The sequence below is a fragment of the Mesoplodon densirostris genome, chromosome 7 (genome assembly GCF_025265405.1).
Source record: "Mesoplodon densirostris isolate mMesDen1 chromosome 7, mMesDen1 primary haplotype, whole genome shotgun sequence".
Lineage (NCBI taxonomy): Eukaryota > Metazoa > Chordata > Mammalia > Artiodactyla > Ziphiidae > Mesoplodon > Mesoplodon densirostris.
The window spans coordinates 8,896,746-8,922,431 of record NC_082667.1 but is presented as its reverse complement, the minus strand read 5'-3'; the positions used below and the strand labels follow the sequence as shown (position 1 = coordinate 8,922,431).

The 25,686-nt window shown below is 52.9% G+C and overlaps 1 protein-coding gene across 1 annotated transcript; it reads left to right on the top strand.

The window, feature by feature from the left end:
- The first annotated feature begins 10,667 nt into the window (after positions 1–10,667).
- Positions 10,668–25,038, top strand: NAA40 (N-alpha-acetyltransferase 40, NatD catalytic subunit). The gene is made up of 8 exons (XM_060105050.1): positions 10,668–10,913; positions 17,081–17,176; positions 18,566–18,618; positions 21,044–21,139; positions 21,234–21,392; positions 21,524–21,607; positions 22,036–22,113; positions 22,365–25,038. The coding sequence occupies exons 1-8, from the start codon at positions 10,908–10,910 to the stop codon at positions 22,504–22,506; spliced, it is 714 nt and encodes a 237-aa protein (XP_059961033.1). The 5' UTR covers positions 10,668–10,907; the 3' UTR covers positions 22,507–25,038.
- The last annotated feature ends 648 nt before the right edge of the window (positions 25,039–25,686 follow it).

The window sequence follows — 25,686 nt, the reverse complement described above, 5'->3', positions numbered from 1 at the left end:
CATCCCCCTTCAAGGCCAACCTCCCTCCCAGGCTCTGCATCTCTCAGAGAGAGACACACACACACACACACACACACACATACACACACGTTTGGTCCTCATTTACCTCTCCTCCCTCATTATTCTCTCCCCTTCGGCATGTCAACCTGCCTAAGGCCCTCCATCCCAAGACACTCCCATCCCCCATGTACACCAACACACACACACACACCCCTTCCTCCATCCCAAGTTTCACCTTTAGCTACTCCTTTCAGCTACAGCTACTGAAAGCTAGTGCTACCGTTTTTCTCTCTCTCTTTTTTTTTTTTTTTTTTAAATCTGAGCTTCTTAGGGAATTCCCTGGTGGTCCAGTGGTTAGGACTCTGGGCTTCCACTGCAGGGGGCATGGGTTCAATCCCTGGTCGGGGAACTAAGATCCTTCAAGCCGCACAGTGCAGCCAAAAAAAAAATTAAAAAATAAAGATAAAGCTGGGCTTCTTAAAAGAGTTGTTCACACCCCTTCATCCTTGTCCTCACCTCCCACTCACTCTGCAACCCACTGCAGTGTTGTGTCACCCTCTGCCACTCCACGGAGACTGCTGTTGCCAAGGTCACTAGTGGCTGTCATCTCTAAACCCAAAGGACTTTTTTTTTTTTTTTTTTTTTTTGCGGTACGCGGGCCTCTCACTGTTGTGGCCTCTCCCGTTGCAGAGCACAGGCTCCGGACGCGCAGGCTCAGTGGCCACGGCTCACAGGCCTAGCCGCTCTGCAGCATGTGGGATCTTCCCGGACCGGGGCGCGAACCTGTGTCCCCTGCATCGGCAGGCGGACTCTCAACCACTTCACCACCAGGGAAGCCCCCAAAGGACTTTTGACGGACCTGGACTCAATCCACCTCTGGGCAGGACGGACAGAGAGGGCTACCCCTGTTCCTGGACATAAGCTCCCACCTGGCGCCCATCCTCTCTGTCTCCAAACCCTTGCTGTAGATCCTTCAGTCCCAGGCTACATCTTTAACTCCCCGGGCTGTGGACACTGCAACCTCCATCTCCAGCCCCGACCCCTGCCCCTGGCTCTGGACCCCCATACCCAACCAACTGCCTTCTGGACGTCTGTGCTCAGTTTTCTGACAGATACCACAAGCTCAGCCTGTCCGAAATGGAGCTCCGCCTCTTGACTACCCGTTTGCTCTGCCTGCCCACCTCTTCCCACCAGTCCCGGACAAAGTACAGAAACTTAGGAAACGCCCTGGACTCCTCCTTCTGCTGCACTTCCGAGTCCAACAGCCTCCAGTTTGTGTCAGTCTCTTCCCCCACGGCCACTCCCTCTCACCCCGTGAATGAAACAGCCTCCCAGCAGGCCCTCCTGCCTTCTCTCTTGGCCCCCTCTAATCTATTCTTTATTCAGCAGCCAGGGCAATCTTTCTCACATCCAATCTAATCAAGTCAATCCGCTGCTTTTCATTATCCTTTGATAATCTCCTTCAAAATCTGGCCTCCTGATATCCCTTCCCCCTTTGCCTTTCTCCTTGGGGATCCATGTGGTGCTGTGGAGTTGATCCCACCCCAATGTCAGCCTTTCCCAAGGCCCTGGAGATCATGATTGGTTCAGAAGTGGACTAGAGACCTAAGCTGGCCCAATCAGCATGTTACACATATGGGATGAAGGCCAGGAAGCTGAGCCTGGAGGGCACCACAAAGAGATGGGAAAAAACTGGTTTCCCAGTGACATCAACTTTACCTGAAGCCACTGAACCTCTGAACTTTTTAGTCACGTGAGCCAGTACCTTCCTTTGATTGCTGGAGCCTGGCTGATTTCAGTTTTCTGTCACTTGCAACCACAGCCTCTGAAATAAGACATCTCTCAACATTACCCCACTTGAACTTAGGCTTTAGCCATGCCCAACAACCTGCAGTTCTCTTGGAGTCTGTAGATGCAATTCCTGATACCTGGGATGCCCACCTTCCTTGTTGACTAATTCCCACTTGCCTCACAAAATGAAACTCAGTTTCACCCTGTCTAGGACCTCTGCTCCTCCCCATCTCAGCACTGATCACACTCTAATGTGACCACATACCTGTTTACCTGTCTGTCTCCTCCTTGAGGCTGTGAGTCCCGAGAGGGCAGGGCATCTGTCTTACTCACCTGTGCACCCCCAGCCCCTCTCACTCCACAGGTACCTACACTGCCACGTCCCAGGAAATCACTTCTGCCAAATCTCCCCTGATTTTACCAACGTATTAGGATCTCCTTGTAGGCAAAGATTTACAATAATAATAGAGAATGCCAACTTCTGTGAGTGCCTATTATTTCTTTTTTCACAGCTATATTCCCCAGACCCTAGATTAGCACAAGTACATAGTAAATGCTCAATAACTATTGTTGAATAAATTAGTGGATGAGTAACAAACAAATTGAATGCTCATAGGTTCCAACCACAGTGTGCAAAATGCTTGCCGAAATTATCTCATTTTCCTCCGCAGTAGCCCTGTGAGGTAGGTATTCTAATTATCTTCATTTTGCAGATGAGGAGCTGAGGCTTCAGAAGATGATCTGCCTAAGATCATAAAGCTTGGAAGTGGCAGAACTGGGACTGGTTTCAAGCCAGCTGATGCCAGAGTCTGTTTTTTATATCCCTGTGTCCATATCCTTCCAGTTAAGATGCATTTGGCTGCTCCAAGAGGCACCATCATTTGATGGTGCTTTGAGCAAAGTGGACATTTTATTGTTTCTCCTAAGAAGTGTGGAGGTCAGTGTCACCACTGACAGTGCTCAGTGGTCACCGAGGCCTCAGGTGCTTCTCATCTCTCAGCTCTGCTTCTTCCATGCATCAGAAGGTTCCGCCTCATGGTCCCCAGATGGCTGCAGCTGCTCCGAGCATCCCACCCTCAGAGGACAGTTTCCAGAGTGTGAGGGAAGGGACATAGAGCAGGGGCTTTCTCCTTGGCATGTCTCTTTCATCAAAGAGAAAAACCTTTTTCAGGAATTCTTGAGCAGGCCTGTGCCCCTTAAGCCAGTCCCCTGCCATGACATACAGGGATCTCCACCCATCACCTGAGCAGTTGGGGCTTTGTTAGCAAGGAAGAAGGAAATATGGCTGTTGGGTAGACAGGCAACCCTGCCCTCTGCTGCCCTCCCCATCCCCCTGGCACCCTCTGTGCACTAGAGTATTCAAAGATATTTGTTGGCTGAACTACAAACAGAAGAAGCAGGTAGGGAGGTTCTCTTCCCCGGCAGACTTGGGTTATAGCCCTGAAGTCACAGCCTCCAGGTGCCCACATTTCCGAGGATGAAAACAAGCAAAGAGGGCTGCAGTTCCTGGTGGAAAGCAGGCTCACTGGACCCAGTGGTCCAGTGCAGAGACAGATAACCTGGAACAGACAGACAAGTGGATGGATTTTGCAGGTTAGATGTATGCAGTCATTCATTCAACAAGCGTTTATTGTCCATCATCTCCTCTGACTCCTCCCTCTCCTCTACAAAGTCTTAACCAGCTGATATTGGTGGACAGGTTGCCTGGAGACTGTTGATGAGGACGCTGAGTCTGCACCTTGCTTCAGCAGAAAGGATGCCAGGAGGGATAGTAATGCCTGTCATGGGCACAGAATGAGTGGCGAAGAGGCAGAGAGAAGGAGAGAAGCCAGGAAACAACAAATTATGGAATGACTAGGACCGTAAAGAGGGGACCCCAGAGTGTTATAGGTTAACTTGTGTCCTCCCCCAAATTCATATGTTGAAGGCCCAACCCCCAGTACCTCGGAATGCGACTTTATTTGGAGATAGGATCTTTACAGAGATAATCAAAGTGAGGTCAATAGGTGGGCCCTCGTCCAGTTTGACTGGTGTCCTTATTACGATGTGAAATTTGGAACAGATAGCTATATACGGGGAACAGCACGTGATCATGAGGACAGCCATTTACAAGCCAGGGAGAGAGGCCTGGGACAGCTCCTTCTCACACAGCCCTCAGAAGGAACCAACCTTACCAACACCTTGATTTTGGACTTCTGGCCTCCAGAACTGTGAGACAATAAACTTCTGTTGTTTAAGCCACCCAGCCTGGGGTGCCTTGTTACAGCAGCCCTGCAAAACTACTACATGGGGCAACAGCCTCTGGGCTCAGGGGTGTGTGTGTTCAGATTGGGCACGACTTACCTGGACCAAGACCTTAAGAGGCCGTGGGCCTCCAAGTCAGGACATCTCACCCCCTTCCCACTTTTGGGCCCCTCTCTGGCCTTGGCGGCCTTGACTGTCAAGGAGGGATAGACTAGATGACTACCTGGCCTCCTAACAAGCCCTGAGGCTGATGAGGCCAGCTGTCACTGTTAAATCCAGACACCAGTTGTTGCCTTCTGTTGACTTCTAATGCCAAGGGTGGGGCCTGTGGGTCTTGAAGTTGAGAGTAACAAGTATGACGTTTAACTGCCTTGTATTAGTAATGCCACAATAGTGCTGTGTAACAAAGGACCCAAAGCTTCTGGGAGTCAGAATCTCAGGAATGACTTCACTGCGTGGTTGTGACTCGGGGTCTCCCGTGGGGTTGCTACCAAGATGTTGGCTGGGCTTCAGTCCTCTGAAGGTTTGACTAGTGTGGGACAATCATCTTCTAAGGTGGCTCACTCACTTGGCCAGCAAGTGGGGACTGGCTGTTGGTGAGAAGCCTCAGTTCCTCACCTCCATGGTGCTGCTTGCGCATCCTGACAGCATAGCGGCTGGCTTTCCCCAGAGGGAGCAATGCAAGAGACCAAGGCAGAAGCTTGGTCTTAAGTTTTGATAACCTGACCTTGGGAATCACACCCTGTCACTTCAGAATTATTTTATTGTCACATACGTCAGCCCTACTCAGTGTTGGAGGGGACTATGTAAGGACATGAATACCAGAAAGTCACTGGGGCCATTTGGGTGGCTGGCTACCGCAGGCCGGATAAGAGATCTGGTACCAGAAGGGACTATGGGGCAAAGGGTCATGAAGGAAGAGTCTCACGCATTGAACTTGGGAAAGATGGAGCCTTGGGAGTCTATTAGTGTCCCAGGGCTGCCATAACAAATTACCACAAACTGAATGGCTTAAAACAACAACAATTAATTTGGGCCAAAAGTCCAAACCAAGTTATTAGCTGGGTTGGTTCCTTTTAGAGGCTCTGAGACAGCCTCCATTCTGTGCCTCTCTTCTAGCTTCTGATGACTCCCAGAAACCCTTGGCATTCCTTGGCTTGCAGCTGCTTCCCTCCAATCTCTGCTTCTGTCTTCATATGGCCATCTTCCCCCTGGATGTGCGTCTCAAATCTTCCTCTGTTTTCTGTAATAAGAACGCTGGTCCTTGGATTTAGAAGCCAACCCTGAATCCAGGATGATTTCATCCTGAGATCTTTAACTTAATTACATCTGAAAAGATCCTATTTCCAGATAAGGTCACATTCATAGGCACCAGGGGTTGGACTTGGGGACACTATTCAACCCACTACAGGGGGCATCCCCACGGAGGGGCTGGTTGATGCCATGACCTAGTATCTCCATCTGCTTTGGCTCGGGTGACACCTCCTCTAGGGAGCCGGCTACCTCTCCTTTGCGCCCCACAGCACCGGTGCCTGGTACCACCACTGCACCGTTATTCCTTCAATGAACATTTCCTGAGCACCTGCTCTATATCAGGCACTGAGCTGGGTCCCGGGAGTTCAGAAGTTCAGGTTGCCAGATTTAGCACACAAAAACACGAACACCCAGTGAAATCTGAATTTCAGATGCAGAGTGAGTTTCAGTTTGCCCCCGTATTGTGTATTGTATCTAGCAACGCTAACAGCAGCGGGGGAGAGAAGCACAGCCTTCAACTGAAGGAAGCCTACAGTCTTGTGGGGGAGATGGCAGGGTGCAGCAGGGGGAGAACAAGGCATCAGGAGACCCAGGGAGTGCGCCCGGGCCAGCAGGAGTGAGGGGAGTGAGAGGAGGCTTCCTGCATCTAAGCCGGGACCCCAGGGGTGAGGAGGAAAAAGAGTTTCCAAAGGCGGGGAGATGCGGCCCTTGCCAAGCGGGCAACACCAAGCATGCAGTCCCTAACCCTGAACAGAGCCTGCAGCCTCGAGGGCTGTAACCGGCCCACCAGATGCGCATGTTAGAAAAAGGGCAACGTATGCGGTCACAAGTGCCAAAGAAAAAGAGTGTTTCAAGCAAAGGGGAGAGAAGAACAGGCCAGATGTGGCAAGGAGGCCCCGAAGGATCAGGACTGGGACGTGTCCCTTGCAGGTAGCAAGGCTGCTGCAGGCCTCGGGAGAGGCTTCCTTGGGGCGGTGGTGGGAACAGAAGCGAGGCTGCAGCGGCTTGAGAGCGGCCGCGTCAGAAGCGAGGAGGAGGTAGAGACAGGGAAGGCGGCTTTCTCCAAAGGTTTTTGGGTGGAGCGAGGTGGAGAGCAGGAGAGCAGGGTTGAGGAAGGCTGGGGGAGGGCGGGGCGACTGAAGGGAAGGACCCTGAGGGGAGGAGGCTCAGCAGCTCTGCAGGTGGCAGGGAGGAGAGGGTGAAGTGCATTCAGATTCTTTTCTGGTCTTTTTGTCTTTTCTTCTTTTTGGGAAATGGAAGGACTCTCCTTGGCCAGCTGATCACAGGGTGCAAAGTCTGCCCATCCGTCCCCCACTGTGCTGTGAGTGCCGTGACAGGCCACCTGCTGGGCAGGGCTATCTCCCAAGGCTGTTCCCCAGCACGGAAGACTACAGTGTAAGGCAGCCCCCAGGCCTCCCGCCGAGCATGTGAGTGAATAAATAGTCTGGAGCAGGTGAGAGCTGTGGAGTGAGGAAGGCAAAGCACGGTGTTTGGGGGAGCGGCTGTCGTGGAAGGAAGGGGAGTCCAGGAAGGAGATGGGAGGGGTGCAGGGCCTGGGAGAGAGGGGAGACAGTGTCCCCATCCTGAGAGGTCAGAGGAGGGTGGAGAAGGTCGCCTGGGTTCCCTGCATGCACAGGAGCTGGAGGGCGTAGCTAATGAGTCCGGCCTAGACAACAGCCTGGGCACTAGGGGCAGAGGTTTGGCAGAGAAGGGACAGAGGGTGGTGAAGGGGGTGTGTGGGGGGTGGGGGTGTGGGGGGTGGGGGTGTGTGGGGGTGTGTGTGGGGGGTGTGTGGGGGTGGGTGGGGGTGTGGGGCGTGTGGGGTGTGGGTGGGGTGTGTGGGGGTGGGTGGGGGTGTGGGGCGTGTGGGGTGTGGGTGGGGTGTGTGGGGGTGTGTGGGGCGTGGGTGGGGGTGTGTGTGGGGTGTGTGGGGGTGGGTGGGGGGTGTGTAGGGGTGGGAGATGTACTTTTGTCCCAGGTAAGGGGTTCCTTTCCTGCCCCAGGCCATGCCAGGTGCCTTGCAACATCATCTCATTTATTTATTTATTTTTAAATATTTATTTATTTGGCTGTGCCGGGTCTTAGTTGCAGCACATGGGATCTTCGTTGCAGTGTGCGGAATCTTTAGTTGCAGCATGCAGGCTCTTAGTTGCGGCATGCATGTGGGATCTACTTTCCTGATCATGGGTCGAACCTGGGCTCCCTGCATTGGGAGCACGGAGTCTTAACCACTGGACCACTGGGGAATTCCCTCATCTCACTTAATCTCATGAATTCTCACCACCTCGCCTGGAAGATGATGCCGATGATGAAGATGACTGCTATTGGTGGTCTCACTTTATAAATAAGGAAACTCGAGGCACCTTGACTAAAGTCACAGAGGACGGAAGTAGCACAAAGGACATTTAAACCCAGGCTGGTCTGACTCCAAAGCAGGCTCTGTCCCCCACCCCATGAGACCAAGGAAGCCCTGAGCAGGAAAGAGTCCAGAATTGGGGGCAGCCCCCAGGGAGAAGGATACTGCTGTGGGGCAGGAATAGGGCATTGGGCCTTCTCAGGCCTCTCGGGGGCCTAGGTGATGTCACCTCCCCAAGGGCCTACTGGGCTCACCTCCCGGGCCTTGTCTGGTGTCCAGCAAATCCCTGCAGCCTGGGAAGGATGGACCCAAGAGTGAGGAGTGGCAGAAGAGACAGGGCACAGGGCATCACAGTGGTGGGCATCTGTTCCCTGAAACAGCTGACCATGAAGTTCATTGTGGGTGAAGAGACAAAAGAAGCCAAAATAGGGTGGGGAGTTGCACTTTGCCCCTCCTCCCTCTGTGAATCCCCTTGCCCCACCCCTTCATGCTTCCTTGGCTGGCAAATACCTTTTCCTCCCCTGGGATCTGCTTGCCTCCTTCCTCTCCTCCTCCTCCTTCAAGGGCAAGCTCAGAAGCCCCCTCTTTCTACCTGGGCCACCCTCCTCCCACCCTTAGCTCCCTCTTCTGGCCCCCGGCATGCTAGCAACCAGATTTTCTGACCCAGGAATGGGATGTAGGCCAAAGAGTCATTCATTCTAGTCCACCTACATTCCCTCCACGGTCTCACCCAGTCTCATCCAGCTTTAAATACCATCCAGACCTGTTGGCGCTGAAATTTGTAACTCCAGCCTGAACCTCTCCACTGAGTTCCAGACTCTGATTACTCCACATCTCCATGTGAATATCTAAAGAGACATCTCAAGGGACTTGCCTGGTGGTCCAGGGGTTAAGACTGCCGCACTTCCACTGCGGGGGGCATGGGTTTGATCCCTGGTCGGGGAACTGTGTGAAGTCTCATACCTGACGGGGGCCAACACTGAAGTCCTGATCTTCCCCTCCCCCACCCACCTTGCTCCTTCCAAAGTTGTTCACATCTCAGTTGAAGTCACTCCATTTTTCCAGTAGCACAAGATACCTTGAAGTTATCTTGACTCTCCTCTTTCCCTCACACCCCACATCCAGTCCATAGGCACGTCCTGTTGGCTCTACCTTCAACACGCATCCATCCACATCCTGAACCTTTCTCCCACCTCCGCTGCCAACCAGCTGCTGCAAGCACCATCACTCTCGCCTGGATTGTAGCAGTGGCCTCTGCACTGCCTCTCCTTGGACCTTGCCCCTACACTCTTTTCTCAACCCAGCAGCCAGGAGGTCCTATGAGCACAAGCCAGTCCTAATACTCCTTCCAAACTCTCTAATGGCATCCCAGCTTGCTCTAGTCCTGGCCAAAGTCTTTATTTTTTTTTAAATATATTTATTTATTTATTTATTTAGGCTGTGTTGGGTCTTCGTTGCAGTGCGCAGGCTTCTCATTGCGGTGGCTTCTCTTGTTGCGGAGCACGGGCTCTAGGCATGCGGGCTTCAGTAGTTGTGACATGTGGGCTTCAGTATTTGTGGCACGCGGGCTTAGTTGCTCTGTGGCATGTGGGATCTTCCCCGACCAGGGCTTGAACCCGTGTCCCCTGCATTGGCAGGTAGATTCTTAACCACTGCGCCACCAGGGAAGTGCCCTGGCCAAAGTCTTTTAAAACATACAAGCCCTAAATGATTCTCTCCTGACTTGTCTGATTTCACCTCCCACTCTTCTCCCACCGGCCCACGCTGCTTCAGCCACATTGTGCTACATGTAGTTCTTCAAACATTCCAATCATGCACCTGCTGGGGAGTATTGCACTAGCTGTACCCCCAGCCTGCAGTGCCCTTCCCCCAGGTAGCCTCACCTCCTTCAGATCTTGACTCAAATGTCACCTTTTGTTTGCCTTCCCTGAACATCTTAGTTTAAAACTATAAACCTGACTTTCCCCATCTGCCTTCCCTGCTTTATTTCCTCCATAGAACCTATATCATCTAACGTGTTACGTATTTTACCGGTTCATTCATTTAGTTTATTATCTGCCTCTTCCTTCTAGAATACAAGTTCTGTGACGGCAGTGCCTTTTCTGTTTGGTATTTTCTTTGCTGCCTGCAACAGCGCCTAGCATATGGTTAGTGCCACTGTTGCTTGAGTGGCTGTTTGGGGGCCACCCCTGTGCTGAACACTGATGATGGGATAATGAGCAAAACTTGACAAAGCCTGTGAAGCTTGTCTTGGGCAGCGGTTTTCCGATTTTCATGAGTACGACCCTATCTGGGAAGTCCTAGAAGAGAAGACTCTGGCTCCACCCCTGGAGATTCTAGGGGAGGTCCCGGGGTGTGCACAGTGCACAGGCTCCCCAGGTGATTCTGATGCGGGTCAAGTGGGGGTCACACTGCTCTGCTGGGATAGACTGAAGTTAATATTGTTCAGGACGCCTAATGTCTCATTTTCACAGCACCTTCCACTCTCCAGTAAACAGTTGTTACATGCTTGTCTCACCTCTAAACAGTAAGGTTTGGACTGGGATGGCATGTTGCTCCTTTCTGTGCCCCCTGGGCTCTGCACAGCGTAGGTGTCAGTGCTAGTCCGTGTTTGAGAGAGCGAATGAATGGAGGGTGAATGAATGGTTAGAAGAAGGATGAATGACTCTGGTTAGAAAAGGAATTTCAAGAGTTCACGATCTAGAAGGTGGGAATTTTCCAAAGACTTCCCCTGGGCCAGAGGGTTGTAGGAGGGACTGGTATTTCAGAGGTCGTGACGCGTTTGGTTGTCTGGGAAGGTGGCTGCTGCGCAGGCTGACCCAGGCGGGCGGGGAAGAAGCGGAACAGAGCGTAGAGGCGGCGCTGCCACCCACCCAGCTGCCCAACGGCGCACTTCTCTCGGGGCGGCGCGGCCGTTGCCATAGCTACAGACACAGCCAACCGAGGAGGGGGCGGGCCCGGGCTACGTCATTCCTAGAGCGACGCTGCTCCTCGCCTCCCGCCTCTTTCGGGTGCGAGACCCTCCGCCCGCCTCCCCGGCTCTCCACCTGCGCGCCTTCCCTCCCCCCACTCCCCGTCCCCTCCCCGGGCTCTGCGCCGGCGCGGTGCCCGCCAGTGCTCGAGGGGGAGCCCGCGAGGCGCATGCGCCGTGCGGGGACCGCCGCCGCTCTGGTATCGCTGCCGCAGCCGTTGCCGCCGTTGCCGCCTCCCTGCTGGCAAGTGTGAGAAGGAGGAGCTGAGGGCCTCCGCCGCCGTTGCCGCCATGGGGGTGAGTGAGGGAGGGAGAGGAGACGCGAGGGCCGGGAGGGCCCCCCGCTTACCCTGTCCCCTGCGCCCCCATTGTTCCTTGAACCCCCTCTCACGTGACCCCGAACCCCTCCGGCCTCACGTGACCCCCAGCCCCCACATGACTCGACTCCCCCAGTCTAGTGTCCCGACGCCCGGCCCAGCCCGGGAATCTCCTAGGGAGCCCCGTCTCCGGGCCCCACCCCCTCTGGTGCCCCCCTCCTCTCGCGTCGTGCCCGCCCTTGCCTTCCCTCTAGGACGTGTTATCTTCTTGGCCTCCCCTCTACCCCCGCGCGGTCCCTGGGTATCCCCCCCGCCCCCAGGGGTCACCCATCACCCCGCTGTCACCGGCTTCGCGGCTTCCCATATCCTAGGCCTACACTGGGTTGGAGGGAACCGAGGCCCAGAGAAAAGAAGGCACCCAGCCAAGGTCACACGGGCAGTGACTGGGCGCCAAACCCCGACGCAGGGCTCTCGAATCCCCGGCCGCCTGCTTCCCGCTACTCGGCTTCTCAGCGAAGCTGATTTCCCCAGTTTCTTTCGAAATCTTTCCACCAGGTTCCTTCTGCTCCAAAAACATTCTCTTCCTTTTCTACAGAGGCCTGCCTTCAAGGCCTCCCAGATGCACCGAAGTGGGTCTTATTACTTGGGTTGTTAGTAGTCTTCCTACTTTAGGTGGCTTTGGGTGGGGAAGCTGTGCAGAAGGTGAGCAGGGGGACGATGGAGGAGTACTGGTGACGGCCCCAGCCGGGGATGGATAGTGACCACCTGTTTTGCACAAGGCAGCCTGGAGGTGCGTTTTATGCCCTTCTTGGCATGTGCTGATAGAGGGTCGAGCAGAAGTTATTCGCATGTTTCAGTGAGATCACCTTCCTAAGTCCCAATTAGAGTAGCACCAGTCACTCTCCTAAAAATGTAACTGGCCCTCCCTGGTACCATGTATCTTCGGTTTTTTTTTTTTTTTTTTTTTTTTCGGTACGCGGGCCTCTCACTGTTGTGGCCTCTCCCGTTGCGGAGCACAGGCTCCGGACGCGCAGGCTTAGCGGCCATGGCTCACGGGCCCAGCCGCTCCGCGGCATGTGGGATCTTCCCGGACCGGGGCACGAACCCGTGTCCCCTGCATCGGCAGGCGGACTCTCAACCACTGCACCACCAGGGAAGCCCTGTATCTTAGTTTTTACATGAAATTTCCACCACCTTTAGGGAGTCCTGACTTTGGAGCCAGAGAGACCTCAGTTCCAGCCCCACCTTCCCTGGCTAGCGGCATGATATTGTGCCAGTGACTTGGCCTTTGTGGATTTGAATTTCCTCATCGATGTAATGAGAATGATGATACCTCCCCTTTAGGACAGATGTGAGGATAAAATCAGATAGTGGATGTAAATAGCTACATAGGTGCCTCTTAAATAGTGGCTGTTATTTTTGCCTGTATTCTCAGCCTTTAGTCATCTAAAATAGATTTGTGCTATTTTTAACTCATTGGGTTTGCCCCTACTATTATTAATCTAGATTTTTTTCCTCTCCACTCAAATAGTTATTGACTGAATAAATCAACTTGTTAGACAAAAATAGTTGTCTTATCCATGTCAAAGCACTTTATGTAATCCATGTCAAAACACATTCATCATGTTTCAGCAAGGACTTTTGGATACTGTGTACTTCATGTATAGAAAATCAAGTCTGGAAACCTTAGGCATATTTAACCTAGATTTTAGTGAAAGGTCCCAGACCCCAGGTCTTGTTGAAACTAAATAAAATATTGAGTCCCTGGTATTACTTGGTAAACGTCTACCCAGCATCAGCCACTCCAGACTGAGCAGAACACAAGAAGCATAACATGCCATTCTCATTCAACACTTCCTCATTGGTTGAGTTGAAATAGCAGGCCTCAGAGATCCTGCGATCCTTGCTGCTCCCTTAAGGGCCCTGATCTTATTACTCATACTTCACAGATGGGTTTCTCAGAACAGCCCCTACCTAGTCTCTGCAAAAGAGAAGTTGACCTTTCCTCCCTGAAGCAGAGCTGGAACCCTCTCATCATACTCATTCCTTATGGGTGGGGGCCGTGGTCTCCCCACCTCAGTGTCAGGAGCGTCATGGTTCCTAATGATTACCCTCCAGAAGAGGGCCTTGCTCCATTTGACAGCCTGACCGCGGGCTGGAGAGAGCGGCATCAGCTGGAGCACTGTTCACAGTTCTTTCACCCTTGCTGCCACACGTGTTTTAGGAATTAGAATTTAGAGCTCTGTCTCCCTTTGCCAGAAACTGAGGGTTTTTCCCCTGGATTCTGGATTCTTTGTGGGATGGAGGCATTGATACTGAAAACCTAAGGGTTGCCAAATCCTTTTTCTGAAAGGTGCCTCCTGCCCCCATCTGGGCGTTTTTTATTTTTTAATTTCTATGTGTGACTCCTAGCAGTCATGGAACTACTGTTATGACTAGCAGTCAAAGAGATACTCCTTTGAGGGAATTCCCTGGCGGTCCAGTGGTTAGGACTCCACGCTCTCACTGCTGATGGTGCGGGTTCAATCCCTGGTCGGGGAACTAAGATTCCACAAGCTATGAGGTGCGGCCAAAAAAAAAAAAAAGAGAGAGATACTACCTTGATAGGAATAGCAAGGGGAGGAGTTTGACAGCTGCGTGTGAAAACAACATTTATGTCACACTTTGTAACAACAAGTGTCATACACATTTAACTGATGTAGTGGAAGGAGCATGGACTTTGGGGTTCAGACCTGGATTTGAATCTTGGAGGATTCATTCAACAGGTATGAACTGCGTACCTGCTGTTTGCTGAGCACTGGGTGTACATCGGCAAATAAAGCAGATGTGACCTCTCCTCTACCTCATGGAGTGTACAGGCTGGTGGAAGTGGAGGGAGAGGGTGGCCAGAAGACCTCTTTGAGAATCCTGTTCACGGGCTCTGTGACCCTGAACGTTATCTAATCTCTCTGGGCCTGTTTCCTCATCAAAGAAGTAGGCAGGCATTCCTTGCTGAGTTATTGCAAAGATTAAAATAAATCATCTTTATTAAAGCACTAGCAGAGTGTTTATCGTTAGTAGGTCCTTGTAAACAGAAGTCCTTACAGTAAGGAATTTTTATATCTAGTACATTGTATCATTTTGTCCTTACAACAGTCTTGTGAGGTATAGGCATTGTTAGCCCCATTTTATGGATGGGGAAATTAAGGTTCAGAGAAACTGAGTAACTTGTTGGAGAGAGTAAATAACTTGCTCAAAGTCACACAGCTATTAAGTGGAAGAGCTGAGAATCAAATGTGGGTTTCCTGACTCAGAATCCCACACTCTTTATTATATAAAGCTCCCTTGGGAAAGACACTTAACCACAATGAGCTTTACTGTTCACTGTGCTTATTTCCCATTTTAATTAGGAGAATTTTCCTGTGTCCCTGCAGGATAGTCTTACCTCCGCAAGGCAGGACAAAGCTAATTGGAACAGTAGGAGACTGCTTTTCCTAGCGTGTGCTGGGTTTGAGGGAGGGCCCCTGCCTGTCTGGCCCCGCCTGCTGCAGCCTGCCTCATACCCCGTGTGCAGGCAGTGAAGCGCTTAAGGGGCTCTTTCATTATCGCAGTCTCTGGCCATGGCGGCCCCAAGCGTCACTGAGAGTTGCCTGACTCACCTGTTCCCCTGCATGAATGAGCCCATGAATCTCCTGGAGGCCCGGGCTTGGCCCTCCTGCTGCTTGTGCTTAGGAATGACTTCTGGTGCTTAGAAATGAGAGGCTATGGAGGGAACCTACACTTCAGTGCTTTCTGGGTCCTGGGAGTTACTCTTTCCTTCCAGCACCTCTGATCCCTCAGCTCTGCGCCATAGAGCTAACGTGCAGGGAGGAGGCAGGCAGCTGGCACCGACTGGGATTGTGTGCTGGCTTCTGACCTGTCCTTGGCTGTTCTGTGAGGCCAGCAGTTGTGTTCCCATTTTCCTGGAGGTGGAGTTCCTTTCACACACGGGGGGTGGCAGGAGGAACAGTGGCCTGGCCTGTTTGATGCCAAAGCTCATATTCTTTCTGCCCCATTGCACAGCCCTGGCGACCTTCCGTTTCAAGTTTCCCTGTCCCTTACCCCTACCTCATTGTGGACGTAGGGTCTGGGGGTGGCGCTATGCAGGCGTGTCACGTTGGCTGTTACTGAGCCAGAAGGGTAAGGAGAGGTGAATCACCAAGTGGCTGCCTTGAGGCTCCTGAGGTCTTGTCTTTGCTTACCTTGGCGAAGCTGAGAAGGCCTTGGACGCTGGTGTAGGCTCTCCCGGAGGGAGGCAGAGTGGCTGGTGGGACAAACACTGAATCTGCACCCAGCGCTGGGGTTGAGTCTCCCCTCTGCCACTTACTCTCTGGGGAACTTCGAACAAGTCGCGCCAGCCCTTTGAGCCTCAGTTTCTTGTGTAAAGGGAGGTGATGGTTTCTGCCCTGAGAATTAAACCAGATAATGTTGGTGAAGGTGTTTTGCAAGATGAGTGTATCTCTCAGTGTTGTCTTGAAACCCAGATTCCCAGAGGAAAAAGGCTGGATGATGTAAAACCTCTTTGTGGTGGAGAGGGGCTAGTTCTGTCGCGAGATCCCAGTGTTATGAAGACAGCCTATTCTCTTCTGTTTGTTCCTCTAGGGAGGTAAGAAATGGGCGCTAGTTCTCGGCTTTCTACACAGCGCTCAGCCTGCAGATAGTAAACAGCTGGTGCTGGGCGAGTCTATGCCTAGAAGAGCCATCCCTGTGAGTTCCTGGTATCGAGCTCTTGCCTTCTGGTTGCTTGAAATAGGAGTTAAGCAGTGTCATTCCTTGAGGAACCGAGGGTAGAATTTATCCAGCAGCTGGGTATTCAACTCACCGTTTCCTGGGCCAATCAGTGTCAGGGCTCCTGTGGGATCGGAGGTGGCAAAACCTCTCTCCGGTGAGGTCTGGGAAGTGAGGGGTGGGGGCGGAAGAGGCAGTGCGGTTGGTAAAAAGCAGAGCCACCTCCCCAGTGCCTTTGGGGTACCTTCAGGACTCGGGCTGGGTGGGCAGGCACCTCCGGATGCCTGTGCTGCTCTGTTCCTCCTTGGGAGTGAGAATGAAGTGTCACTTATTGAGCACAGGCCATAGTAACCCTCATGGGCTTAATACTTCAAAGGAGGTTTTAAGGGCCCTGCTCCTCAGATGAGGGAAGGAGGCTCAAAGAATGGTTGTGTCTTGTCCTAAGACCCGAAGGGAGTAAAGGGCAGGAGGAGGCTTTGGACAAGGTCTGTTGGACCCCAGAGCTTGGGCTCTTTTCCCTGTGTTACCAGTCTTTACAAGAGGGTGAGAGGGTCCATTTAGATTTGAGAAAACCTCACGTGAGCCTCCAAACAGGGTCTGCTCCGTTTGGAGTTATGGGCGGTTTGCAGTTTGCTTCTCTGTGTAAGGACAGCCTCCCTTTGCTCCTCCTCTGCTGCCTATGTGTCCTGCAACTTGGCTTTGCTGGCCACGTGTCAGTATGGCCTCTGTCCCCAGGTGAACCCCTTGGGGCCCTTCACTCTGCCCTGTCACTCCTAGGTGCTCCGTGTGTCTGCCACTCATTGGCCTTGGCTGAGCAGCCGTTTCTGGGAACAGCTCCGTCGCCTTAAGCCAGAGTGCCCAGCCCTAACTTAGAAAGGAGACTCAGCTCCCAAAGAGGCTGCCCCAGACCAGATCTTTGTTTTCTGAATCCAGAAGACACTGAACAGGCTTTACTGAACGAATTTATACTTAGAAACAGCTGTCAGCCGTTACCTCAGATGCCATCACCTCCCTGAAACCTGCCCTGAATGTGTCTAAAATTACTTGTTCCTACCTTAGGAGGGAATGAATGAGTGAATATGTATTAGGCCGCTGCTGGGGGGCCAGGCTCTGCTTCAGGCGTTGTCACGTGCTCTCACTGGGTCCTCACAGTGACCCAGTGGTCCCAAGGGTCAGTACCCTTCCTGAGAGGGAAGCTGAGCAGTCTAGTGACAGTCCCAGGGTCTCATGACTGGGACGCGCTTGGGTCTTTCCTACCCTACCAAGCAGGATCCGGCAGCCAGGATCCGGAGTTTCTGCTGGGGATTGGGGACTGACCCTTAGGGTCTCCAAAGGGAAAGTCAAAGTCAAGTCTTTGGTTGGTCACAGCCTTCCAGCCCACTTTGCTTTTCCCTGTTGCAGAGGAAGTCGAGCAAAGCAAAGGAGAAGAAACAGAAGCGGTTGGAGGAGCGAGCAGCCATGGATGCTGTCTGTGCCAAAGTGGACGCCGCCAACAGGGTGACTCTCCCCTCCGTCCTAGTCCCTTCCTCCTGGAACTGCAACTTGGTTTTTAATTTGATTTCTTTTGGCGCCACCCTGTGGCAGAATTGTGTTACTACGCGTCCATGCCTCTGCTGCCTCCTCGCTGCCGGGGAAAACCAGCCTGGCTGGCAGGGAGCTGCGAGGAGGGCCAGTGATTGGCCCAGGCGTGCAGGGAAGTGTGGATTGAAGTGGAAGTGGCGTCTTCTCTCTGTGGGTCTCCTTCCTTAACACTAGAAGAGGGTCTGCAGAAATTTTTCCTAGGGTTTTGGTGAGGAAACGCCCCTGGTAAAATGTGGTATAGTTTTCTTATTCTTTCCTTCAGACATTTATTGCTTGCCCATGAGGTACCACAGGTTGTGCCAGGGACGCAGCAGCCTGGTTTCGAGGGGCTGCAGTCGGGGGAGGAGTAGCTGAGATTCTGAGCACCCGGTGGGCCTGACTGGGCGTGGCTCAGCTTTCCAGTGGAACCAGAGAGATTCTATTCTAGTCACCCTTCCTGCCCCGGTTCATGTCCCAGTTTTTGTTATTCTTTTAGTCCACTCAGTAAACATTCACACTTAAAAGGCTGTGGCGCAGGGACATGATTTTTCATTTTGGGTTTTGACCAGGGGAGGTTAGTTGGGGGCCTCTCAAAAGTATGTGAGTGGGGCTTCCCTAGTGGCACAGTGGTTAAGAATCCGTCTGCCAGGGCAGGGGGCACGGGTTCGAGCCCTGGTCTGGGAAGATCCCACATGCCGCAGAGCAACTAAGCCCGTGCGCCACAACTACTGAGCCTGCGCTCTAGAGTCGTGAGCCACAACTACTGGAGCCCGCGCACCCTAGAGCCCGTGCTCCGCAACAAGAGAAGCCACCGCAATGAGAAGCCCACACACCGCAACGAAGAGTGGCCCCAGCTCGCCGCAGCTAGAGAAAGCCTGCGTGCAGCAACAAAGACCCAATGCAGCCAAAAATAAATAAATTAATTAAAAAAAAAAATCTTATCGCATGTAGCCAAAACTAAAATCAGAAGAAAATGTATCATTTAAAAAAACAATTACATGAGTGGAGCAAGGGACCTGTCTTCTCTCTTGGGTCAGGTGGGTGCTGAGTAGGTTTTATGCCCAGAGGCCGGTATTAGAATTAGGCAGTAAAGTCTCTTCTTACCCCGTCAAATGAAGCTAAAACCCTGTTGGGCCTTCTTCTCAGAGCCTCCCTTCTACATTTGATTTCAGAGCTAAGGCAGATGGAGGGTCTGTATATAAGGGCGGCTCCTGGCCCTGGGAGCTGAGCCTCCACTTGGGTCCACACAGCGTGGTACTTCAGGGTGGAGCCTGTGACTCTGCTAGGTGAGTGTTTGTGCTACTCCTCTTTTCTTTCCCTCCACAGCTTGGAGACCCATTAGAGGCTTTCCCAGTGTTCAAGAAATATGATCGGAATGGGTGAGTGTTCAGCATTCCTAACTTGTCTCCTTGAGTCTCTTCAGGAATTCACCTTTCCAGAGTAGGCTTCCTCAGACCCAAATTGTTTCATTCTTCATTAATGAAAAAGCAGAAAAGATGGCTAGTACCCTGTTGGTATAAAATCCCCCAGTTAGGGAGACAAAGGAATCTGCAAATGTGCAAAGATTGCCTAATCTCAGACTGATGTCTCTGTGGGACTTGTTATTCTCTCCGACGAAGAACCATAGAGCTGAAACAAACTTGAAAAATCATCTAGGCCGACTCCCTCATTTTATGCAGAGGGAAACCGAAGCTCCGAGAAGCTGAATGAGATGTCTGAGCTTATGGAGTTTCTCCCTGGCCGCGGCGGGTGGGGGGAGCTTTTAATTCCCAGTCCAGCGTTCTTTCCCTGGGTCTATAGTATAACTGTTAAAAGCCACTTACTGGCTTTGTGACCCTGGACAAATTACTTAACTTCTCTGTGTCTCAGTTTTCGAATCAGAAATGGGTACCTTCCTCATAGAGTTGTCAGGAGGAGTAGATGTAAAGTGTTAGTGCCTGGAACATACGAAAGGCTAGGTCAGCGTTAGTTGTTATTTCTACTGTTCTTTTTACTAATCCAGTTCACTGCAGAATCTAGACTAAAGCCCCCTTCCACTTTCTGTTCCTTTGGTTTGTAAAATAGGTAGCATTATCTGTCTTACCCGAGATGCTGTTGGCTGAGGGAAAAACAGGGGCTGTGATTTTACAGAATCATTGCTATATGGGTCTGAATCATAACAGTGCCTCTTATTAACTGTATTTGGTTAAGTCAACATATTCTTCAAGCCTCATTTTTTATCTGTTAAATGGAACGATGATGGCAAACTTGCAGGGTTGTTTTAAGGAGGACAGAAACTATATCCAGCTCTGTAAGTTGCAGCTGGTGTGAGTATTTTAATGAACAAGATAAGACAAATGTAAACGCATGAATTATGAAGGAAAGACTATAGTAGGTGATACTACATTTGCCTTTCATAGCTGTGTCTGAATTTCATAGTATCATATTAATTTATTCTTTCTGTCTGTGATCAGATGCATTATGGTTCCTCTAGAAGCTTTGTCATCATTCAACCTCTGGGAAGCCCTTTGACACAGTTTAGAGATTCCTTGCTGTGATCTCTCTCAATGTTCCCTAACCCACATTCCCACTGACTTCCAGAAATGTGGACCAGCTCTGAAGCAGGCATTGCCAGCTGACTCTGGGCTCATTTGGTGCCTGGAATTGTGTGTGATTTGTGTGGCTGTGATCCTACTTTCATGTACTTAAGGAACTCAGATTAGTGGAGAATTTATACTTGCAAACCAGCCTTGAGAAAATTTATAGCTAAGACAGTTGCAGCGCTGTGTGTGGGCATTTCTGACCACTACATGGTCAGTTCTTGGAAAGAAAGGAAGGCTGTTCAGAGCCAGGAAGTTCTGAATTCACAAGGCCACACACATGTGCAGCTCATATGACATACCAGACAGCAGAGGTGACCATGGATTCCAGCGATGATGTCCTCTGAGGAGTCGAGTCGGTCCTTTCAGAATGTGGCACTACCTGGAGAATATGATTTCACAGTTTGGCCAAGGAGTTTAACTGTAATTTCTTTAATTCATTTAGACCTAAATAGCAGATTGAGGGAGCTCCCTGGCGGTCCGGTGGTTGAGACTTGGCACTTTCACTGCCGCAGCTCAGGTTCGGTCCCTGGTCAGGGAGCTAGGATCCTGCAAGCCACGTGGCGCAGCCAAAAAAAAAAAAAGGGTTGATACCTTAACACCTATATCATTCGTTAGTTGAGGAAAACAGAGCATGGGGTGAGTCCCCATCTACCCTGTTTGATCAGCTGAGAGCACCCACTGTGTCCTCAGAGGAAGCAGTGGGCAGGACTCCTCAGGGGGATGTGGGCCATAGTCTTCTTGAAGGGCCTGAGGTCATCCAGCTGCTTTTGCAGGCAAGATGGGTAGATAAGAAGGAAGAGGTCCCCTGGGAGCCCAGTGAAGACTTGATTCCAAAAGAAAGCCACTGGAAAAACGCCTAAGGGCAGGAATTGAGGGAACAGAGAGGACTCCGGTGTTTATAACAAAGTACAGAAGAGAGGGCGGAGAGAGCTAAGAGCTAGCAGAGAGGGACAGAAGTTTACAAAGTGCTGAGTCTGATACGGGCTGTGCAGGGAAGGCAGGAGACGGGGCTTGTGGTCAGGGTGGTGGGCTGGTGATGACAGTTGTTAATCTCGGCTTGAACGGCCTAGTTCCTTCACAGGCACCTTCTGTAGTCACGTCCGGGCTCGGCTTTTCTCTGTAGATTAACTGAGACCAGGCGGGCCTCGTTGTCAGGCTGTCAGGGCAGCGGGTGGTGCCGGGCCTGTAGCCGGCTCCAGACGCCTCCTTTTCCTCTTCTCAGGTTAAATGTGTCCATTGAATGTAAGCGAGTGTCTGGCCTGGAGCCGGCCACCGTGGACTGGGCCTTCGACCTGACCAAGACCAATATGCAGACCATGTAAGCACGTCCTCCCGGGCAGGGAGCCTGGCCCTCCGCTCCAGAGTCCCTGTCCTGACTGCCCCCCACCCCCACCCCCACCCCCATCTCCCAGGTATGAGCAGAGCGAGTGGGGCTGGAAGGACAGAGAGAAACGCGAGGAAATGACAGATGACCGAGCCTGGTACCTCATCGCTTGGGAAAACAGTTCGGTTCCCGTAGCCTTTTCTCACTTCCGGTTTGACGTGGAGTGCGGGGATGAAGTCCTGTACTGGTAGGGGCCCTGGCCTGGGGGTGGGCGCGAGGGGAGGAGGCACCCCAGCCAGTGGCAAAACCCAGCACGCCCATCAGGGTCTGTGGCAGGCCTTGCGGCCGCTCCACACTCACCCTGCTTTCCTCCCCCAGCTACGAAGTGCAGCTGGAGAGCAAGGTGCGGCGGAAAGGCCTGGGGAAGTTCCTCATACAGATCCTGCAGCTCGTGGCCAACAGGTGAGGGCCGTCCGTGCACCGCTCCGTTGGAGGGAGCTGCCTCTGGGGCGTCCCCGTGGGGACAGGGCTCATGGGACTGTTCTGGAAGATAGGTGTCTAGAACCCTCTCAGTAAGCTTCTCCCTGCCCTGCCATGACTCCAGGTTTTGTACACTGGGCTCTAGGAGGCAAACACCTCTGAGCGCCTGTTCCGCGCCTGCGTAATGGGGTGCGGAGAGGACCTGGAGGAGAAGCCAGTCAGGTGGGGGCCTGATCAGCCCTGTCACAGAGGGCGGCACCCAGTGCTGTGGGTGCCCAAGACAGGTTAGAGTCGGGCCTCAGGAATACTTCTTAGGAGCAAACAGGAGACAGCAGGCAGAGACACGAGAGAGCAAGCGGGATTTAGCACCTGTTTCTCTTTCTGGAAGGTTCTCTCTGCTTCCTTCTCAGCACACAGATGAAGAAAGTTATGTTAACGGTATTTAAGCACAATCATGGTGCCTACCAGTTCTTCAGAGAAGCGCTGCAGTAAGGAGCTGGGCCCCGGCGTGGGACCCTCTGGGTGGTAGCAGCTGCCTGCCCCAGTGTCCTTTCCCCCATCCTGGCCCCATTCGTCCTGACACTGAGCTCTCAGTTCTGAGGTCCTTGGGGTTGGCAACTGGGGAGATGGTGTGGGAGCGCCTGTGGCTTGGTCCCCTGCCCTGCTCCTGAGCCCTGACTCCTGGGGAGGAAGGCGATCAGCTGCCCACAGCCAACCCTTTCCTCCTGCCTGCCTGCAGATTTGAAATCGACGACTCTTCCCCAAGCATGTCGGGTTGCTGTGGGGAGGACTGCTCCTATGAGATCCTGAGCCGGAGGACCAAGTTTGGGGACAGCCAGCACTCCCATTCGGGCGGGCACTGTGGTGGCTGCTGCCACTGAACTCCCAAGCTCTCTCCAAGGCCTGTTCTCTCCCCGGTTTCAAGCCGCTTGCCAGGTGCCCTCAGAGCTGTGGCCTCCTCAGCCCCAACCCTGGGGAGGAGTGGTCCGCACCGCCCCTCCTGCTCTCTCCTAGAAGAGCAGGGTGCCGGAGGGAGCAGAGAGGAGAGGAGGCTGCCGGAAGAGCCGGCGGAGGCCGGGGCACGAGGCGCATCCTCTCACAGTGGCTGCCTTCTCACTCAGCTCTCGGCCCTGAGCGTGGGTTCTCTGACTTCCCTACAGCTGGATTCCTGACAAGTCCCCCTCCCCGCCACAGACACTGCTGGACAAATGGAGTGTTTATTCCCACCTTCATGAAAGTCCTGGAGCCCTGGGTCAGGGTCTGGCTGGTTCCCAAAGAGGAATGGGCTCAGTGTAAGATCTGGGCGTAGAGAGACTCCTGTTTCGTGGATGGGACGCTCCAGTGGAGACCTCAGGAAGGTGTGTTGTGCCATGACACAGGGAATCGAGGGAGCTCTTTCTGGCTGTGCCTTCGCGGATCCAGTTAGAGTGGAGTCGTCCCAGGGGGCCAGCCGACTCTAGGAGAAAGGCTGCCCCCTCTCCCCATTGCTGTCAGCGAGGGGCCGAGAGGACCAGGAGCAGGTGTGAATGGGGCCTGCCGTGGGGACTGGGGCTTCTCTGGGCTTTGGGACCCGGCTGCACCCTGAGCTTAACCTCTTGATCTCATGGCAGTGACTCGAGATTTTTACTCACAGAAAAGAGCTGGAGCCCTGCCTGCTCTTCTCCGTCACCTCTCACCCCACTCGATACCCCTGTTCTTACTCTCAAGGGGGAATAGCCTCAGGAGCCCCTTGTCTCCCCCGAGGACCCCTGGCTCCTGCCCTATTTAGTGCCGTTTCCTCTCATATCTTGGTGCTGTTAGTTCTCTGAGGGTGGGCACCCCCCACCGCCACTGCCCCCTTTGGAGAGCCCCCAGCCAGCAGCAGCCCCTTCCTGCACCCCCCAGCCTGGCCGGACACTGCTCTTCTCTCTGGTGTCCCCTGCGGCGGGCGGGCGGGGGGCGGGAGAAGCTTCCTCTCCCCTCCTGGGATAGAGAGGGCGCAGGGTCAGAGCTCAGACTTGCCCTCATCCCCAGACCGTTATCCCCTTCCAGGGAAGAAAATGACCAAATCCTTATCCAGGAAGAAGCACCTACCGCCTCCCCTTGGACAACCTTGAGCTCTGCCTTAGGGAGCGTCTCAAAGGTTCTGCCTTTGGGGCTTCCCTGGTGGCGCAGTGGTTGAGAGTCCGCCTGCCGATGCAGGGGACACGGGTTCGTGCCCCTATCCCGGAAGATCCCACATGCCGCGGAGCGGCTGGGCCCGCGAGCCATGGCCGCGGAGCCTGTGTGTCCGGAGCCTGTGCTCCGCAACGGGAGAGGCCACAGCAGTGAGAGGCCCGCGTACAGCAAAAAAAAAAAAAAAAAAAAAAAAAAAGGTTCTGCCTTTGCGAGGTTGTTCCGGAGGAGGTCTGTCCGTCCTTCCGACCTCGGTCTGCTCACGCCCCACCCTCTGCCCTGACTCGGGCTGCCTGTGCCGGCCATCTCCCCGATCTCCCCGGGGCCGTTCTCGCCTCTCGCCCAGGGTCCCGCCTGTGCGCACAGCCTCTCTGCTGAGCGCTCCGTGTTGCTCTTGACCTGCCAGCAGTGGACGTGGCACTCCCTTGGAGAGGGCCTTGCAGCTTTACACTGGAATAAGCCCACCTTTGCCCCTACCCTGCTGACTCCCAGGAGATTTTACCCAAGGGGGAGAGTTTTCATTGCTGGAAGGGCATTGGAGGGCTCCTTCCAAGAATCATGGAATGACAGAATCATATTTAGGAAGAGCTTCTCCTGTGATCCCTGCTTTCTGTCACAGGACAGAGAATGATAAATATTTATTGTCTTAGATCATGGATTTCTGATACCTCCCACTCAAGGGGACCAAGAGGACCCCAGCGTAAATCCCACATAAAGGGAGTTAAGCGTGCGTGTCTCCCCTCATTGGACACCTGGCACCGAGCCCCATTGGTAGATGGGCACTTGGTGTTGGGCCCTGCTTGTCCAGCCGCCTGTGCCACTTCCCAAGGGCTGCTGGGGGCTCGGGCTGGGTGGGGAGGCGCTGCCTGAGACCCGCGGGTCACCCTGTCAGTTCTCAACCACCGGTCTCTTCATTTCCCCAAGGTCTTGGTTCTAAGAAACATAGCAGGCCTTTTGTACCAGGCTTTTTGGTTGGTTTGGGACATGTTAAAATATTAATTTTGAGATTTGTTTTTTAGTTGTATCCACCCTATTTCAGGTTATTTTCATTGATGTCAGATGTGTATATGACATGTGTATGGTTCTTTTTAACCCTTCCTGGTGTGTTTTCTTTGTTTTTTTTTTTTTAGAGGAAACTTTGAAGGTAAACTCCTTGATATATATATATATATATATATATTTTTTTTTTTTTTTCCTTTAGCAACTTGTTATCACTGGAATCAAAGGGAAAAAGTGATCTCTTTTCGCATTGGTTGTATTTGTATGTCACAAATAAAAGACACTTTGTTCAGCTGCTGGGACAGCTTCCTGCTGCTGGGGTGCCGTTGGCAGCGTGGGCTCAGACCATCCCAGCGTTGGGCCTAGACCTTGGGGGGCATGTAGCTGTGACGCCCCACACCTCTTCCTGTGAAGGAAGCTTTGGGCTGAGAAAACCTCAGGGTGTCTGGAGCGAGGAGCCAGACGTGGGAACTGAGACCGAATGCATGTGTTTGTGCCACTTCCCAAAAGCCCTGGGTAGAGGTCAAAAGTCTTCTCCTGAGGGGCACCTGCTCTGCTGCTGGAGAGAGTCCCAGGCCAGGCGTGACACTGGACATATGTGGGTAAAGGTGAATTCCAGAACACTTGTGGGAGTTGCACAGACGAGAGTGTTGGTGTTTCTTTCCTCCCTTTTACTTTATTGGGTTACTCAGGATATTCTGTGTCTCTTAAAAAGACTTCAGCCCCCTCTTCCCTCCACTCACGAAAGACGAAGGCTCAAAGGAAGGGTAACTCACGTCAGGCCTGACAGGGCAGGAAAGTTATGAGCTGGGGGAGGCTCTGGCCCCTCGAGTGTGACAGATGGAGCTGTGCACTTCTCTCCCAGGCCCATGCCTGGCCTGGGGAAGCCGGGAGCAGAGGCAGGAAGT

What these genes read in the sequence shown, in the direction of transcription:
- NAA40 (XM_060105050.1), top strand. An exon ending in AAGAAATATGATCGGAATGG is followed by an intron (nt 18,619 to 21,043) that starts GTGAGTGTTCAG and finishes TCCTCTTCTCAG; the next exon opens with GTTAAATGTGTCCATTGAAT. An exon ending in CTGCAGCTCGTGGCCAACAG is followed by an intron (nt 21,608 to 22,035) that starts GTGAGGGCCGTC and finishes CTTCCTTCTCAG; the next exon opens with CACACAGATGAAGAAAGTTA.